Source organism: Nilaparvata lugens, chromosome 14 (assembly GCF_014356525.2).
Source record: "Nilaparvata lugens isolate BPH chromosome 14, ASM1435652v1, whole genome shotgun sequence".
In the NCBI taxonomy this organism is placed as follows: Eukaryota; Metazoa; Arthropoda; class Insecta; order Hemiptera; family Delphacidae; genus Nilaparvata; species Nilaparvata lugens.
The window spans coordinates 6,218,793-6,236,629 of NC_052517.1; the positions used below are offsets into that span (position 1 = coordinate 6,218,793).

A 17,837-nucleotide genomic window follows, 5' to 3' on the forward strand; every position below is an offset into this window, starting at 1 on the left:
AAATTACAATATTACATACAATAGTTAGTTACAAAAGATTCTTATAATGTGTTCTCTACTTGTTTAGTTTTTTCTGTGTGGAAATTGACCTACTCCACTATGGCGTACCATGTTCTAGAGTAGGTTTTGTTGGTTTCTTGTGTGTTTTATCAATCAGTTAGTGTTTAGTAAGTCATTAGGTGGTTAGTTGTTATTTGGAAAAATGTTTTCTATGTTCTGTCTTCCTTTATTGCTCATCAACCAATTATGTACTATTGCTTTGAACTTTCTAGGAAGATTAATCTGTTTAAAGTTTGCAGGAAGTAGATTATATAATTTTGGTGCTAAATGATTGAAATGTCTCTGGTATAGTGCCTTCCTTGCAACACTGGTGATGAGAAGATTCCTGTATCTGGTGTTGTGGTTGTGGTTTCTAGTTTGAAATGTTGTTGGGTTCTTGTGTAATCTGCATAGTATCTCCTTGGAGTAAAGCTGTCTTGAATCCATCACGTCAAACTCATTGAATATCTGGTCTTATGAATAGCGTGGAGGCTTCTGGTTGATGACCCTCATGATCAGCTTCTGCACCCTGAGGAGCGGTTCAATATGCAAGAAGCTTGCACCTCCCCATCTCACAATCCCATACAGCATGAGGGACTGTGCTAGAGAGAAGTAGACAACCCTTAGACATCCCTTGTCGACCAGTGTCCTCAGAATCCTGAATCTGTAGATGGTCTTCCTCAGTCTCCCGCATAAAAAAGGGGGTGTGCTTGCAATTTATATTGTAGTTCTGATTCTCTAATATATTATTTGGGTACATGAGAGAATTCCAGAACCAATTTCTTCATGCAAAATTTCCTTGTGCTAGATACAGAGTGGCCCAAAAACCTCGTATTTTCGGCTCATTTTCCAGTTTTCAGCTATTTCTGCCAAATCTCGTAGGCCTAATCGGACAGAAAAATTTGCTCTCGCCTTTTTTCTAGAATATGAAATTCTGAATAAAATGAGATCATTCGGAACTCTCTATCTCCAATGAGTACTGAGTTATGATTTTTCAAAAATGAGTGAGATTTGAAGAGAAAATCTTATGAACTTATGTGATTGTGCGAAATATCAATGTGAAGAAGACTATGTAGTTGGTGATGATGGTTGAAGCTGAAAATTAGGTGTTTTTCACAATACAAGAAGCATTGTTGTCAGGTGTACCTGGAAATCTATATGAGATAGAGCGCTCTATCTGATCTCAGATTGTAGAGCACAAAAATAAGCCCAGAAGGATTTTGAATCATACATCTAAATGGTAACAATCGGAGGATATTGTTGTACTCTAAAATTCATCAAAAATTGATTTTCTCTTCAAATTTCACTCATTTTTGAAAAATCATAACTCAGTACACATTGGAGATAGAGAGTTCCGAATGATCTCATTTTATTCAGAATTTCATATTCTAGAAAAAAGGCGAGAGCGAATTTTTCTGTCCGATTACGAGATTGCAGAAATAGCTGAAAACTGGAAAATGAAATGAGCCGAAAATACAAGGTTTTTGGGCCACTCTGTATCTAGCACAAGGAAATTTTGCATGAAGAAATTGGTTCTAAACTTCTCTAATGTACCCAAATAATATGTTACAAAATCATAACTACGATATAAATTGCATGCACCAATGTATATAGTAACTGGACTAAGTCAATTCTAGCATAATTCTTTAATTAATGATTGTTAATTCTTATTCTCTCTCATTCTAATCTGTAGTTCATGTCGTTCATGAATATCTGTGATATGTGGACCCAATTAGAGGTGGGGTTTGGATCATGGCCGTCCTCGACCACGACAGGTCAGGATCTCAGATTGAGTAGATTTCAATTTGTCTATACTCTGTGCAAATTAACTTTTGACTTGGGTGGGACATGCGCAGCAGAGAAGGCATACAGTGGTGGGGATACAACGGCTGAGAAGTTTCCTTTCTAGCCGGCCAGCATTCTCTAATTTCTAATGAGTATTCAAGCATTCATGTTTAACTTACGGAGTTTCCTGTCTGGAATCCTTCAGTCGACTGAGTCTAATCGACAAATTGGCAACTGTGCTTCTACCTATGACTATTAATCACTGCAATTGACTGATCTCCCTCCATTTCTCTGTGCCGCATATTCCTCCAAGTCAAAAGTTAATTTGTACAGAGTATAAATAACCTGGAAGATTCTGTTCAATTATTATGTTACAATGGAAAAGGTTGACTTTTTTCTTTTGAATGGCAATATGTTAATTTTATTCATAATGGCCCATATGAATAAAACCAGAGCAAATGCTCATGAGCAAGAGCATGGAGCATATGGTTTTGCTCATGAGCAAAAGGTACAAGCAAAAGCATTTGCTTATTTTTATATTATGAATAAGCTTTACCTTATACTCTTACCTTATGCTCCTGAACTCTGGAGCGAATGCTCACGTATTTTAAAGATTTTTCATCAGCTGATTCGCTTTTGTAGCCTTACTTTGTTTTTATAGCTCACGGAAGCGCTAAATATGCAAGTAGGGGGCACCTTAGACCAGTTATAGAATAGACACGGCTCATTGTATATTCATACTGAAAGTCGATGAAGCCAACATCTACAGCCAAATCCACCCATCTTGACGTCACAGCAGTGACGTCACGCATCGTAAAGAAATTATAGAAAACTTTTTTGAGTTTGTTGTGTGAGTGTTTGTGGTGTTTAACTTACATTGTTGTTGAACAATGCATTGTTGTTAGCTTGGTTGTGACGTCAAGATGGGTGGATTTGGCAGTAGATGTTGGCTTCAGAGGCTAGACTTCCCAGCGTGTCTATTCTATAACTGGTCTAAAGGGCACGCCACACCAAGCTCGCTACCGCGGCGGTAGCGAAGTTTTAAAAATCGCTAGCCATGTATTCAGGTTGAGCGCGCCACACCGAGTTCGCTACCGCGGCGGTAGTACGGCGCACTACCACCTACGACCGCCTGCTAGGCGATTCAACAAAAGTTCGCTGAGAGGTAGTACGGCGGACAAAGCGAGCTCAGTGTGGCGCGCTCAACCTGAATACATGGCAGGCGATTCGAAGAGGTAGCGCAGTGCTGAGTGCTGTAGTCACGCCCTCCCCCCACTACTAACTAGACTCACTACTCGGAGACTACCGCTAGCGGACGTTTTTCGGTGTGGCGTGCTCAGCCGAGAAAACTACCACCAGCGGTATTACCTCGGCGGTACTGGCGAGCTTGGTGTGGCGAGTCCTTAAGGGGGGCACCGCTTGTGTTTGCGTCGTCTGCTCTGTTTTCTATTTATGGATAGAGTTTTAGGTTAGTTGAGTTTAGAATTTTGAAATAATAGCGTGGAAAAATATCATCTCTATAATAATCTTCAGCATACTCTTATAATAGTAATAGCCTTCTTATAATCGTCTACATTGTCATCTTTTTAAATGCCTATTTCCTATTTTTTGATGGCTATCTTTATGCCAGTAGATATCTTTTGTATTTATTCTTCTGTAGGAATAATGGTAATATATCATGGTTCAATCTAAAAAAGAGTTTATAGTTCTCAACTATTGGTTGTGATCGTATCTGGTATAGTTTTCTCTTCCTCATACGAATTAGTTGAATCATTTTACTATGAGCAAAAGGTGATAAGCTGCTCTAGACTAGACTCACCTTTTTTGAAGCATTTGCTTCAAAAGTTGAGCAAATGCTCTAGTTTATTCATACAATTTTGAGTATAAGCTTTTACTTTTGAGCAAATGCTCAAACTAATTTTTTTGATGAGCATGAGCAAAAGGCTGCTCACGTTTATTCATAAATAAAATGAAGCAAATGCTCCATATTTTAGAAGTATGAGCAAATGCTCAACTTCATTCATATGGCTCATTGTTCTGATTATTTGATAACGAACATAAATAGCGAAAAGTTATTGGGTCATATGAATAAAGTTGAGCATTTGCTCATACTTCTAAAATATGGAGCATTTGCTTCATTTTATTTATGAATAAACGTGAGCAAAAACGTTTTGCTCATGCTCATCAAAAAATAGTTTGAGCATTTGCTCAAAAGTAAAAGCTTTTGCTCAGAATTGTATGGATAAACTAGAGCATTTGCTCAACTTTTGAAGCAAATGCTTCAAAAAGGTGAGTCTAGTCTAGAGCAGCTTATCACCTTTTGCTCATAGTAAAATGGCTCACTAATTCGTATGAGGAAGGGGAAACTATACCAGATATGATCACAACCAATAGCTGAGAGCTATAAAACTCATTTTAGATTCAACCATGATATATATCACCATTATTCCTACAAAAGAATAAATACAAAAGCAACCTGTTAAAAAGATAGCCATCACAAAATAGGAAATAGGCATTTAAGAATATGAGAGTGTAGATGATTATAAGAAGGCTATTGATATTATAAGTATATGCTGAGGATTATTATAGAGATGACATTTTTTCATGCTATTATTTCAAAATTCTGAACTCAACTAACCTAAAACTGTATTATAAATAGAAAATGAAGCAAATGCTCCATATTTTAGAAGTATAAGCAAATGCTCAACTTTATTCATATGGCCCATTGTTCTGATCATTTGATAACGAACATAAATAACGAAAGTTATGGGTCATATGAATAAAGTTGAGCATTTGCTCATACTTCTAAAATATGGAGCATTTGCTTCATTTTATATGAATAAACGTGAGCATAACCTTTTGCTCATGCTCATCAAAAAATTAGTTTGAGCATTTGCTCAGAATTAAAAGCTTTTGCTCAAAATTGTATGAATAAACTAGAGCATTTGCTCAAATTTTGAAGCAAATGCTTCAAAAAAGGTGAGTCTAGTCTAGAGCAGCTTATCACCTTTTGCTCATAGTAAAATGGCTCAACTAATTCGTATGAGGAAGGGGAAACTATACCAGATATGATCACAACCAATAGTTGAGAACTATAATACTCATTTTAGACTCAACCATGATATATATCACCATTATTCCTACAAAAGAATAAATACAAAAGCAACCTGTTATAAAGATAGCCATCACGAAATAGGAAATAGGCATTTAATAATATGAGAGTGTAGACGATTATAAGAAGGCTATTAATATTATAAGTATATGCTGAGGATTATTATAGAGATGACATTTTTTAATGCTATTATTTCAAAATTCTGAACTCAACTAACCTAAAACTGTATTCATAAATAGAAAACAGAGCAGACGATGCAAATACAAGCGGTGCCCATTGTTTGCATATTTAGCGCTTCCGTGAGCTATAAATACAAATTAAGGCTACAAAAGCGAATCAGCTGATGAAAAATCTTTAAAATACGTGAGCATTTGCTCCAGAGTTCTGAAAAGCTTATTCATATCAAAATGAGCAAATGCTTTTGCTTCTACCTTTTGCTCATGAGCAAAACCTTATGCTCAATGCTTTTACTCATGAGCATTAGCTCTGGTTTTATTCATGTGGGTCATTGGATCAGCTGTTTTAGCAGACTTGAAAATTGGACCATATGAATGTCTTCAGACAACAATGCTTGTCGTTGACTGCAGAAGTTTACGCACAAACGAAAATTAAGCTCTACCATCAGTCGGATATTTGTGCAACTTTTTCTCTTCTTGCAGATGGACATGGACCCGCGAAACATGGCTTACGTGAAGTTCACTCCGAGCAGGGTCAACCCTCATGCTGATTTCGCTGACGAGGTGTACATGCCACCCCTCACCCCTGAGGAGGTCGACAGGGCTGTGGCCATCAGAATGGAGGAGGAGGAGGAGAACGCTGCACTAGAAAGAGGGAGGGAAGGAGGAGCGCTTAGTGAAGGAGTCTTGTCTTGTGAGTTGAGTCGAATTTGTTTCATTTTTTGTACGTGATGTATTAATTTATATTCCTGAAAATTTTGGTTCAAAATTATATGGACCTGTTCCCGAGCTCGGGATTTAGCTAAGTTCTAGACTTAAACTGGCTTTAAACTCTGGAGTCAGAAAATTGGCTTTCCGAGTCAGAGCGTTAACAACGTAGTTGAGGACTTAAATAGACTCTGGAGTTTAGAGATCATGTTAGTCCCTGGAGTTTATAATTTCGCTTTCTGAGTGAGGGGCTTATAAGTCCAGGACTTGAATTAGACTTTTTGTGTAGTTGAGAAGTTGATATTGTGGTAATTTCTAATTATCAATAAATCAGTGGTTTTTTGACATTTCTTAGTCTTTTTCATTCAACTTGAATTAGATTCTCGCTTCTTTCCGAGTCAAGGATTAATCAAAAATTGTTAAGTCCGGGACTTAGAACAGCGTGATTTTAAACCCTCGACTGGGATAGGGTTTAAATTTAAGTTCTAGACTTGACTGAGCAAGCACAATTCAGTTATTGTTTTGGAGTAGATGAAAACCCAAATAGGTGTCATGGAATACCTAAATTATTTGGATTAGTCCATCTAAATTCATAGTTTATAGTTTGCAAGTTCATTTTGCAATAAAATTGTATCAGAATTATGCATAGAAAACTAACCTTATTCTACGACTGTGACAACCTGAAAATGTTCAAGGAAAATAATACAAGGATTGCCTTTGAATTTATATTCCAATCTGAATGTCATTAATCAATGTCATATTTAACATATTAATGATAATAATATAACAATGATAAATTATTATCCCAGTTTTTTCAAAACAAATACGTTTTCAAACACAATAGCCTAATGAAATTTCTTCTTTCCCCTTCTTCTTCTTCATCTTCTTCTTCTCCTTCTTCTTCTTCTTCTTCTTCTTCTTCTTCTTCTTCTTCTTCTTCTTCTTCTTCTTCTTCTCCTTTTCCTCATACTCCTCCTCCTCCACCTCCTCCCACTCCAACTCCTCATCCTCCTCCTCCAGCTCCTTCCCTTCTCCTCCTATTCCCAATCCTAATTCCTCTTCACCTTATAATCTTTCCCCTCCTTTTCCTTCTCTTCTACCTCCTCCTCGTCTCCCTCATCCTCCTCCTCCTTCTTCTTCTTCTTCTTCTTTTTCTTCTTCTTCTTCTCCTTCTCCCTCTCCTTCTCCCTCTCAGGGTTGTGTGGTAGTGAGGACCAGGAGTCCTAACTCTGCCCTAATAAAGGCATATAATCAATCAATCAATCAATCTCCTTCTCCTCCTTCATCTTCATCTTCCTCTTCTTCTGTGAGCTTTTGTTCTTCTGCTGAGGTTGATACCCACATTAGTTCTAGGCCTTTTCTACTTTTGTCTTCTTCTTCCTCTTCTTCTTCTTCTTCTCCATCATTTTCTGTATGTGCTTAAAATACATCCACTTTTTTCTTGCCATCCACTACCTCCTCCTCCTCCTCCACTTTCTGTTCTTCTCTAAGCCTCAACTGACACTTAGGCGACTCAGGTCGAGAAGAGACTGGACTCTAGTGGAGAGCATGTGTTTCCAAATGGTGACGTCGCGGAGACTAGAATCGACTGGTCTGAGTGTCACCATTTGGAAACACATGCTCTCCACTAGAGTCCAGTCTCTTCTCCACCTCAGTCGCCTAAGTGTGAGTTGAGCCTAAAATATTCAAATTGATCCAAATCAATAAATTTTCTTTGCATTCATTTCAGACAACGCAGCAACCAGACCAGAACTACCCGTGCCACCTCACTTTGGCACTGAAACCGTCTTTGCACCTTCCAACGACCTCAAGACACCTCCACGGCCACTATACAAGGCCCTGCTGCAGAAGAAGGCTCCTCAACCGTCTGTCAAAGATGTCTCAAGGCCACTATACAAGGGAGATTCAAGGCCACTATACACTGCCCTGCTAGAGAAGAAGGCTCCTCAACCATCTGTCGAAGATGCCTCAAGGCCACTCGAGGAGGGAGTCTCAAGGTCACTATACTCGGCCCTGCTAGAGAAGACGGCTCCTCAACCATCTGTCAAAGATGCCTCAAGGCCACTATACAAGGAAGCTCCACGGCCACTATACTCGGCCCTGCTAGAGAAGAAGGCTCCTCAACCGTCTACCAAGGAAGTCTCAAGGTCATTGGACAAGGAAGCCTCAAGGTCATTGGACAAGGAAGCCTCAAGGTCACTGGACGAAGAGGCCTCCACGACCTTCAAGGAAGCCTTCAGGCGAGCTGCACCCACCCACTTCAGGCAGGACTACAACACGCCTGATAACTTCAGGTCCGGTCAGGAGACTAAGGACAAACCTGCGCAGACGGTGGTTGAGGCTGTGTATCCAGCGGCTGAAGGTAATAATTGATCGAATTTTTGTACTCTGAACAGTGGCTGACAAGTGATTTACACTGATGTGTGGAGAAACCAGTCTATTGCTGTATTCCCATAAGGTCTATAGTTTCAATCAGGTACTTGTGGATGAGAATACTGCGTGAAGTCTACTGTTCACAGAACTACTAGTTACAAAGCTTCTAAACTTTAAATGGATTCTACAAACCATGAGATATCTTCTTATGCTATCTTTTCTCTACGTGGTAAGGTTGCATGGTTGCAAAGCCCCCTTCATTTTGATGATAATAAATGAATTATTTTTCAGGAGTGAATGAAGTGACTGAATTTATAAGTGAGCTCCATTATTATCTCAATTACTGATATAAGCTTCACAATTTCATCATAATCCTATAATAAGAGCAGCAAACTGTAGAATGTGAACACAGTAGTTCACGCGAAATCAGACGCTGTGGTGCAACTGAATATTGAATATAGCATTGGAGGTTGCAATCCTCCTGCAACCAAACTCATGTACGCGCACTATTATCATATATATTAGTAGTATTTTTCTATTCGAGCCCATAAGACCAATGTGGTGGCAATTTTTCTGTAACCATCCGCTTGAGGCGCCAGCAGTCCATACCACACTAGATGTGAAATTACCCCGTACCAGATTCTGATGGATGTGAAAGTCTGCTATCCACTCTCCATGAGTAGCCTATTATCTATCTATATAATATATATATATATATAATATATATATATATATCTATATATATATATATAAGCGAAATGGCACTCACTCACTGACTGACTGACTCACTCACTCGCAGAACTAAAAATCTACCGGACCAAAAACGTTCAAATTTGGTAGGTATGTTCAGTTGGCCCTTTAGAGGCGCACTAAGAAATCTTTTGGCAATATTTTAACTCTGAGGGTGGTTTTTAAGGGTTCAAAGTTCCTCTTTTAGCATGTATATTCTTCTTATTCTCTTAATTATAATTGAAAAATGTCCATACCATATGTTAATATAGAACTATAATCTAGAGAGAGTACCTCTTTGAAACAGTTGTTAACTGGTAACTAAATTAAACATTTTGTCAAGTTGGCATTAAGTTGAGTTGACTTTGTTAGGTTGGCACCAAGTTGAAGATTGAAATGCATTTATCGAGGAAAAATTGATTGGCACTGCTACTTCAATCAGAGCTATTCCTGGGAATATTATATTACTAGCCGTCAGGCTCGCTTCGCTCGCCATATCCGTTTAGCCAGACGTTTAGTCTGGATCCCCGACTGGATCGTCCTAACATATGATAAAAATGCTCAAATTAAAAATGCAGGCGAGCGAAGCGAGCCTTCTGATCTCATTCTTGGACGATCCAGCCGGGGGTCCAGGGGGCGGAGCCCCCTGGCTAGACGGATATGGCGAGTGAAGCGAGCCTGACAGGTAGTATTATTAATCTCTTGATGGGGCTATATTATAATATTATAACAGCTTCAATAGCATGATGTAATAATTTATCATCATTACATTTACATTTATTACATTCCTTAATCACAACATCAAATTAATGATTGGGAGAGAATCAACAGGATAAACCCAAAACTGTTCCTCTCCCTAATTTTGATAAAAATAGTCCAAATGAGGTTATGGAAACACTTTTATAAAGATCACAAAAATTTACAGTCCAAATAAACATATACTAAGAATTTTGTATCTCGGTTGATCAGAAAGATGAAACAAATTATTATTACACTTGAAAATGCATTAATAAATTGAAAAATATTAAAAAAACTTGATAAATTTGAAGCCAGAAAAATCACAAAAACACATGATAAAATAACATTATAATAAATATCATGTTCAATTGTTTTGATATTTTCGAAACAAAACAAGTAAGTCCAATAAAAATGGACTGTCCTAAATTATTTTTGTGCCGTAATATGCAATCTCCATTCGTCCAGGAAACATGAAATATAGAATAATTGTCATCATTTTGTAAAGAATTACATTGTTTATCTTTATCAGAGTTGAAAATTCTCAGCTGCCAATCACGCCATGGTTTCACTTGGACAATGCTTTGTTTGGATGGGCTTTTATTGCTGTGTAGAGATAGAATCAGAAATTGAGTAAATATTTGTTTTAATCATTAGGTTAAACTCTTACCCCCCTCGCCACACATCAGACGCGTGTCAATTAAGGTACTAGTTATTGAAGATTATATTTTTAAAACAACAGCCCCCAGTATTTTCAATCTCTAGCCGCTACTGTTGAGAATCATTGCTAGGCTTCTTCAGACATCTGTGTAATCTATATAAAATTTTGACGTTCAATAACTTTTTATGTGTGCACCGAATTTGATGATTTTTTTTTTAGTTGTTTTCGTTATGTTCAGGACCAGGTTTATGGCCTATCAAATTCATAATCCGACTTCAGGACTCTTTCCTACGGTCAAATTTTGCATGTAATCCTTATGGGAGAAGAATTTGTGAACTGGCCACACACAGAAATAAAAATCAGCTGTTATAATCATTGCGTCATCCAACAGCCGTCGGTAGATCTGTTTTTAAATTTTCTTCCTACTAATTCACAAAATTTCAATTCTGTAATATTATTATGCCGTGATACGAACGACGTCCAAACTTGGGTCGCAGAACTCGAAAAAATGTTGTAAATTTAGAATATGCATGGAAAAATCAGCAGCAAGGAGATATACCATTCAACTCCCAGCAAGCTGCATTCAACTATAACTAAAAATACGAGCTGCAGCTGCTGCACCACTAACTAAGAACAAAGGAAGTCCATATTGAGATATAAATAATAAAGTATAATAAAGATTGTTGGATAATTTTCATAAAAATATAGAGCATCAGATTAAGCTAGGGCTAAGTACACCTGAGGAGGCGCGGCTGGTGATTCAAAGTGTTGGTCTTATGGAGGTTCCACACCATGCCCGATTCAGTGTGTGTGAGTTCTTCCATTTAAACCAATAAGCAAGAAGCACCTGGATGCAAAATGCCGCATCGCCCCTCCTCAGGAGTATATCCAGCTAAAGTTTTTTCATGAGATGTATTAACTTTTTGGCGGTACGAAGTTCGCCGGGCCAGCTAGTGATAATAATACATGCAATGAATAATCCACTTGTCAGCTGATTGATTATGAATAGTTCTATAGCAATGGTTTACAAAACATCCCACGGCGTGGATTAGCGTGGGTCTACTTTGCAGCGGGCCTAAAGCCGCCTCTCATCTATTTTAAGCTAGTTCTGTTAGGGAAGACTTTGGAATAGTACAGGTTCTATGAGATCATTATTGTATTCATACTTGTTGATGTGTACTGTGAACCTTGAGAGGTTGATTCCACTACAAAAATACACAAGTATTTGCTCACCTTATGCAATACAGCATTAACCAGTAAGTGCATGTAGAGGCTGTACTTGATAGGCTTGACTCCTCGGTTGAGCGCTGCAGAGAGTGGTATGCTGCTAATTGTTTGACTCTCAATGAGAGTAAAACAGAAAATATTCTATTCACGCTTAGAAATAATTTAAGCAGGGATCACCAGGAGTACCTGAAGCCGATTAAACTGCTGGGTTTTGTCCTAGACAGTAAATTGAGTTGGAGTAGCCACATAGAGCATCTGTGTAAGAAACTGTCCAGAGTTATGTACCTACTAGGAAAACTAAAATTTTGTGTCAGTAATGAGGTACTTACTGACTTACTATGGTTTGTTTCATTCCCTCTCAATTATGGGCTCCGTCTTTGGAGTAACTCAAGTGATTTGAAGAAGGAATTTATTTGGCAAAAAAAGCAATTCACTGTATTGTTGGTCTAAGGAGTGATGAAAGCTGTAAAAAAAGTTTTATCGAGCTTGGAATCACGACTCTCCCTTCAATGCACATTTATTGTAACCTAGTCCATGTTGAAGAAAAACCTAACTCTATTAACAAGAAATAGCCGTCAGCATGGACATAGAACTAGAAATAGAAATAACCTAATTACCCCATACATCAGACTGCAAAAAAACATTCAAAATGTATAATTATCAACAATACTTATCATTCAATAAATTACTGACAACAATAAAAAATTACCACAAAAAAACTTCATATCTACAGTAGCACCATGGCTCAAAAAAGAGGCTTTTTATACAATTGACAAATACCTAAGTCATAACGTGAGCATCTGACTGTTTTATATTATATTTGTATATGTATGTGTACATATGTGTTCATGTTTAATGTTATGTATATATGTGTTAGCAGTACGGTATATTGTTAGTATATGCAATGCTATGTATTATCTTCACATGACTTTTGTTTATAACATTATTTGTAATGTTCGATGACAAGAATAAAGATCATTGATTATTGATTATTGATCCAAGGTGTAGCAAATTCTAATGAAGTATCATTTTCAGGCTTTGGACCACTGGTGGACTTGGACAACACACCAAACCATTTCCATGGCATCAGAAACAGCCCAGGATTGACAGCAGAAGATCTGACCAACCCAATGTTCAGGAAACAGAGACATCATGGTGGTCCACATCAGCTTTCGTCTGATCCCAGAGGCTACCCAAAAGGTCCAGAAGATGATCAGGAGGAGTTTACCCCTCAAGAAATAGTGTTCTTGAGAGAGCAGTCGTTGATGCAACCGTATTCGTGGGATATGCCCTATGAAGATTGGTACCCTGGGATGCCGTTCCAGGTGGAACGGTTCCCTGGAGAGGAATTTAGTGGAAGTCCAGAGGAGTACTACAGGGAACAGATCCGGAGGACACATTCACAGAGGAAACAGTTGCAGATGGAACAGCCCCATAGGGCCTATGAAGATCTGTTCCCTGACATATTCTCTGGAAAGGAATATCCGGAGGATCCAGAGCAGTTCAAGAGGGAACCTATTCCAGAGTTCGTAGCAGATCAGGCCCCCATGGAGCAGATATCGCTCTTTGAGGATCAGGTTCCTGTCGGGTTCAACCAGGATTACAATACTCCTGACAAGTTCAGGCATGGCTTTGAGACAAGAGACAGTTTCCCAGCTGGTCGGGAGGCATCGAGTAACAGTCTGATGTATGGTCTGGATTACCAGAAGTCCCTCAATGAGCCACAACCTCTGCCTGATCTGGAGCCTAGAGGATACACTGAAGGTGGCATGGTCTATCTGCCTGATAAGAGTGGATCAGCTAATAATGAAGGTGAGAGAATTCATCATCATGAAACAACTTGTGTATTCAAGTATGCAAAATTAGTGACTAAGGCTCAACTCACACTTATATGCTAGTCCATTTAGCAATACCAAATGTGCACCTTGGAGGCGAACTAGCGTTACACATAGTTGACCGAGCGAAGTGAAGTCTAAGATTCAAGTCGACGGTTTGGCATTTCTCTTAATGTTTATATGTTGCGCATTTATGGCGAAACTCGGTAATAGATTTCCATGAAATTTGACAGGTATGTTCCATTTTGAATTGTGCGTCGACGTATATACAATGTTTTTGGAAATTTTGCATTTCAAGGATAATATAAAAGGAGAAAGAAGCCTCTTTCATACGCCAATATTAGAGTAAAAATCAGACTATAGAATTATTCATCATAAATCAGCTGACAAGTGATTACACAGATGTGTGGAGAAGCCAGTCTATTGCTGTATTTCCATAAGGTCTATAGTTTCAATCAGGTACTTGTGGATGAGAATACTGCGTGAGGTCTACTGTTCACAGAACTACTAGTTGAGTAAAAAACCTGATTGCTGGAAAAACTTTGAGGTTAAAGAAGGTTGAAACTCAATTTTCAATTTTCACAGGAAAAAACATTTCCAAAATTATCTTCACTATTATAAATGTCCAAAATTGCTTCAAATTGTAATTTATCACATAAAACAATTCAAATATAGAATCTCTTTTCTGTATAGGGCTACTTTTTATAGGAATAGAAAGAAAAATAAAAATCTCAGTACCCTTTTTGGAATTATTTAAACACAACATGTTTCGGACATTGATGCCATTTTCAAGTGATATGAAGTGAATATAGAATTTATGTTTGAAATTTGCTCCCAAAAAATATTTAGCTATGTTGCTAAGCTGGTTACTAAGAATTTTTACTATTTAGGGGAATATCATAATGTCAAGTGGAAATTATGCAATATAAAAGCATTTCCCAAATGCCTCTTTAGCACATCATCTTTAGTACAATCTCTTTAAAATGTATTCAATTAGAATAAAATCATTTAATTGCCGAATGAAAATCACACAATTAAAAAATATTCCATCTCAAAAGCTTCTTCTTTAGCAACTCCTGTAAGAGGAAATCTCACACTTTCTATGAAATTTATTCAATCAATATAAGTTGAAATCCAATCACTTGACTGTCAAATAGACATTATACAATAGAAGAATGATAGGCCTACGTAAAAACGGCTTCTTCTGTAACTTATCCTGTAGGGGAAAACTCTCACTTGCATCGAAATCCATACAAACAATATTAATTGATATAATTATTATTTGACGAAAATCCTTAATAAATGCTGTAAATCACCCCGAAAACTTCTGCTACTGCAGACATTGACAACAGGGTTAACAGCTAGATGGAAATTCTATGAGAACTACTATCCAAAAATTATTTGCCAGCCCGGGAATCGAACCCGGTACCTCCCAATAACCTCTCTGGGTGATTTACAGCATTTATTCAGGATTTCGTTAAATAATAATTATATATTAATGAGCATTTGAATAAATGCATTCTCTATTCAATTCCATCTGTAAATTAATTGATATCAAAACAGTCTCTCATAAACCAAGTAAAAATTAAACAGTAACTCCTATTTCGCACCATGTCTAACCTATCTAATATTTCAGAGAGGAATAATATCAGAAGGTAACCTTAATTTTCCTATCCCTATCATTTCGATGGTGTACTTATTGTAAGAGTGAATGAATGAATAAATCAGAATAAAACGTCACAGAATGCTTCTCCCCTTGCCCTTTCTGTAATGGAAAAACTTACACTTTCAGTAAATGGATTGAATTAATTCAAATCCATTTCCAAAGATAAATTAAAAATCGAGTTTCAACCTTTTTTAACCTCAAAATTGTTCCAGCAATCAGATTTTCAACTTAACTATGTGTAACTAAGCTAGTTCGCCTCCATGGTGCACATTGGGTAACGCTAAATGGACCAGCAAATGATGGCGGTCAGACAAACTTATGTTCTCTTGACCGAAAACTACACAGACGTCCATCAATCTGCGTAGGCCTACGTCTGCATGCAGATGTTTGATTTTTCCTCCATCTGTAGGCAATACCTACTATTACTTCCTAAGTAATAGTAGGTATTGCTGTAGGTATGCATAAGTTTGTCAGTTGCTGTTTGCATTCGTCTCAAAGCCGCTGATCAACTAAATATTGAGTTATTCAATAAAGTATTCTATTTGGGCTACTTGATTTGTTCAATTGTTATAGAAATAACTAGTAGAAGAATTTTCAAATTTTGAAAGGACACTTAAAAATGACATGAGTGCTGAAACTAGTAGGTTTTATTAAAAAGTTTAAGAAGGGTACTAGTTCTGTTATCTCTATCATAATTAAATAACAGGTCGATTGAATAAAAGCTAGATATAATTGCTAGTTCTAAGTAATTTTCAGCAAATGGTTGGATTCAAGTTAGCTATATAATCTTATTTGTATAGCTAGAACCAGAAAAAATGAAAAAATCTTATATGTCTTAAGTATAGGTTTTCTCTGCTGGAACTAATGACTAGGTGCTAGTCACTAGATTCTAGATTATATTCAATCGGCTCATTGAGTTATATTAAACAACTTAATATTCAACTGGGTGAGTTAATGAACTGATGGACATTGTATTGAACTAGGTAATTAAAGACCATTTTGGATTGACAACGTACCTAGTGAGCTGACAGGAAACGAGTTGTACTTGCGCTTCTTGTGCGGCCTGTTGAGGGAGGCGGTGGATGGGGCCGAGGGGGCCGGCAGGGGGGCAATGGAGGGTTGCCCCACCGTGCATTGGCGCACGCCCTGGCAGCCCTTCAGCTGCTCCAGGGTGTCATGCAGGTAGGAGCGCTCGTCTTTCGTCAGCGAGTTCACTCGGTTCGACAACTGGAACGGATCTGTGCAACGTTCAACATTCACAAGTTGAATGAGATCCTCAATAATCATTAATAAAACATATAATTTTTTTATGATTGATTGAACATTAAATTAAACGATTAATTAAACAAATGATATCCAATTTGATGTATTATGAATTGGATAGTTGAAAAATTATCAACTAACAAGAAGACAATTTTAAATTGAATAGGCATCAACTCCCATTCAATAAGTGAGTATTGTCAACGATTTTCTGAAATTCGAGATGCTTCATGAATGCTATATATAGGCTACTGGAAATCTTCCACTGAATGTTAGTTGTAGCTTTGACTATAGAAAGAACATATTCTTTCTATAGTCAAAGGTTGTAGTGACTTGAATATCTAAGTACAGCTATATTTAGATAGATACTCCAGTTGAAAATATGCTCATACACATCAATTATAGTTCCCAAAGCGAAAATGGGTGATGGATCTCTCAAGTCCACTGCAATGTTGCCACTGTTGTCCACCCCTCACTCGACCAGTCTATATACATTGACTATATTTCTACACCCTGAAGATCATTCTTTCCTTCTCATACCTCCCGTCTTCCTCTTTTCCGTCACTACCTGTCACAAATTCTTTTGAGCACGTCAGGTTCAAAAGTTCTATTGTGTCATTCTTTGAAGTTAGAACAATAACATCCCCCGTTACCTCCTCTCCTCCTCCACTATCTTCTTCAACATCATGAAATGGAGGAAAGAATATTGTTATGTATAATGTATAACTCTTTCTAGAGTCATGACATCAAGAAATCCAATTTTATAATCATGATTAAATTTTTCTTTATAAATGCAACTATTTATAAACTGAGCTATTACTTCATAAAGGTTATTTGAAGACTTTTATAATAATCATTTGGAAGTGGAGTGATGTAATTTTATTTATTTTATTTGATATTCTTGTAGTGTCCACTTCACTCTGCATTTTTCAATTTGCATGAATTCTCATTTGATTCCCATCACACTTCATCCATGCTTTGGACAGGCTGTGTTGAAAGGTTGAAGGTATTCATAGTGTTTTCCAGAATTGTTCATTTATGCGTGAGGAAATGATTATTATATTTCTCAGAAAAACTCATGGATATCCTTATGACTCGGCCTATTCACATTTCAACTCATCCAACTCCTTTTCATGCTTCTATTCTTTTTCAAACACCAGCACAGCTGTTGAAAGTTATATGTATTATTTATAATATATAAACATTATGTACAATACATTTGTAAAACTGTGAACTATATAGTCCTCGTCATAGTCAACAATTCAGAGAAGACAAACAATACTCCTCACAAGAGCAATACTTCACTCTCACACACATTCACTTTCTCTCTTACTAGCCACCCTTAATACAAAGTGGCAACAGTGTTGGTAGAGACGGGTGGTGGTGTCAAGAGGAAATTTCAACCTTGAGAGACCCATTTTCGCTTGGGGAACTATTATACTATTTTCAGCATAGATACTATTTTTAATTTTCATTAATATAATCAATAGTATCGTTAATACAAAGTTCAATATTTCTCACGTTAATTTGA

The 17,837-nt window shown here is 37.3% G+C and overlaps 1 protein-coding gene across 1 annotated transcript in view; it reads left to right on the forward strand.

Moving 5' to 3' along the window:
* Positions 1-13,443, forward strand: part of LOC120354260 — a 58,799-nt gene extending 45,356 nt beyond the window's left edge. The window contains exons 8-10 of the mRNA XM_039441152.1: positions 5,596-5,806; positions 7,550-8,182; positions 12,581-13,443. Of these exons, the coding sequence (XP_039297086.1) occupies positions 5,596-5,806; positions 7,550-8,182; positions 12,581-13,443 (1,707 nt within the window). The remainder of the gene's footprint in view (positions 1-5,595; positions 5,807-7,549; positions 8,183-12,580) is intronic.
* The last annotated feature ends 4,394 nt before the right edge of the window (positions 13,444-17,837 follow it).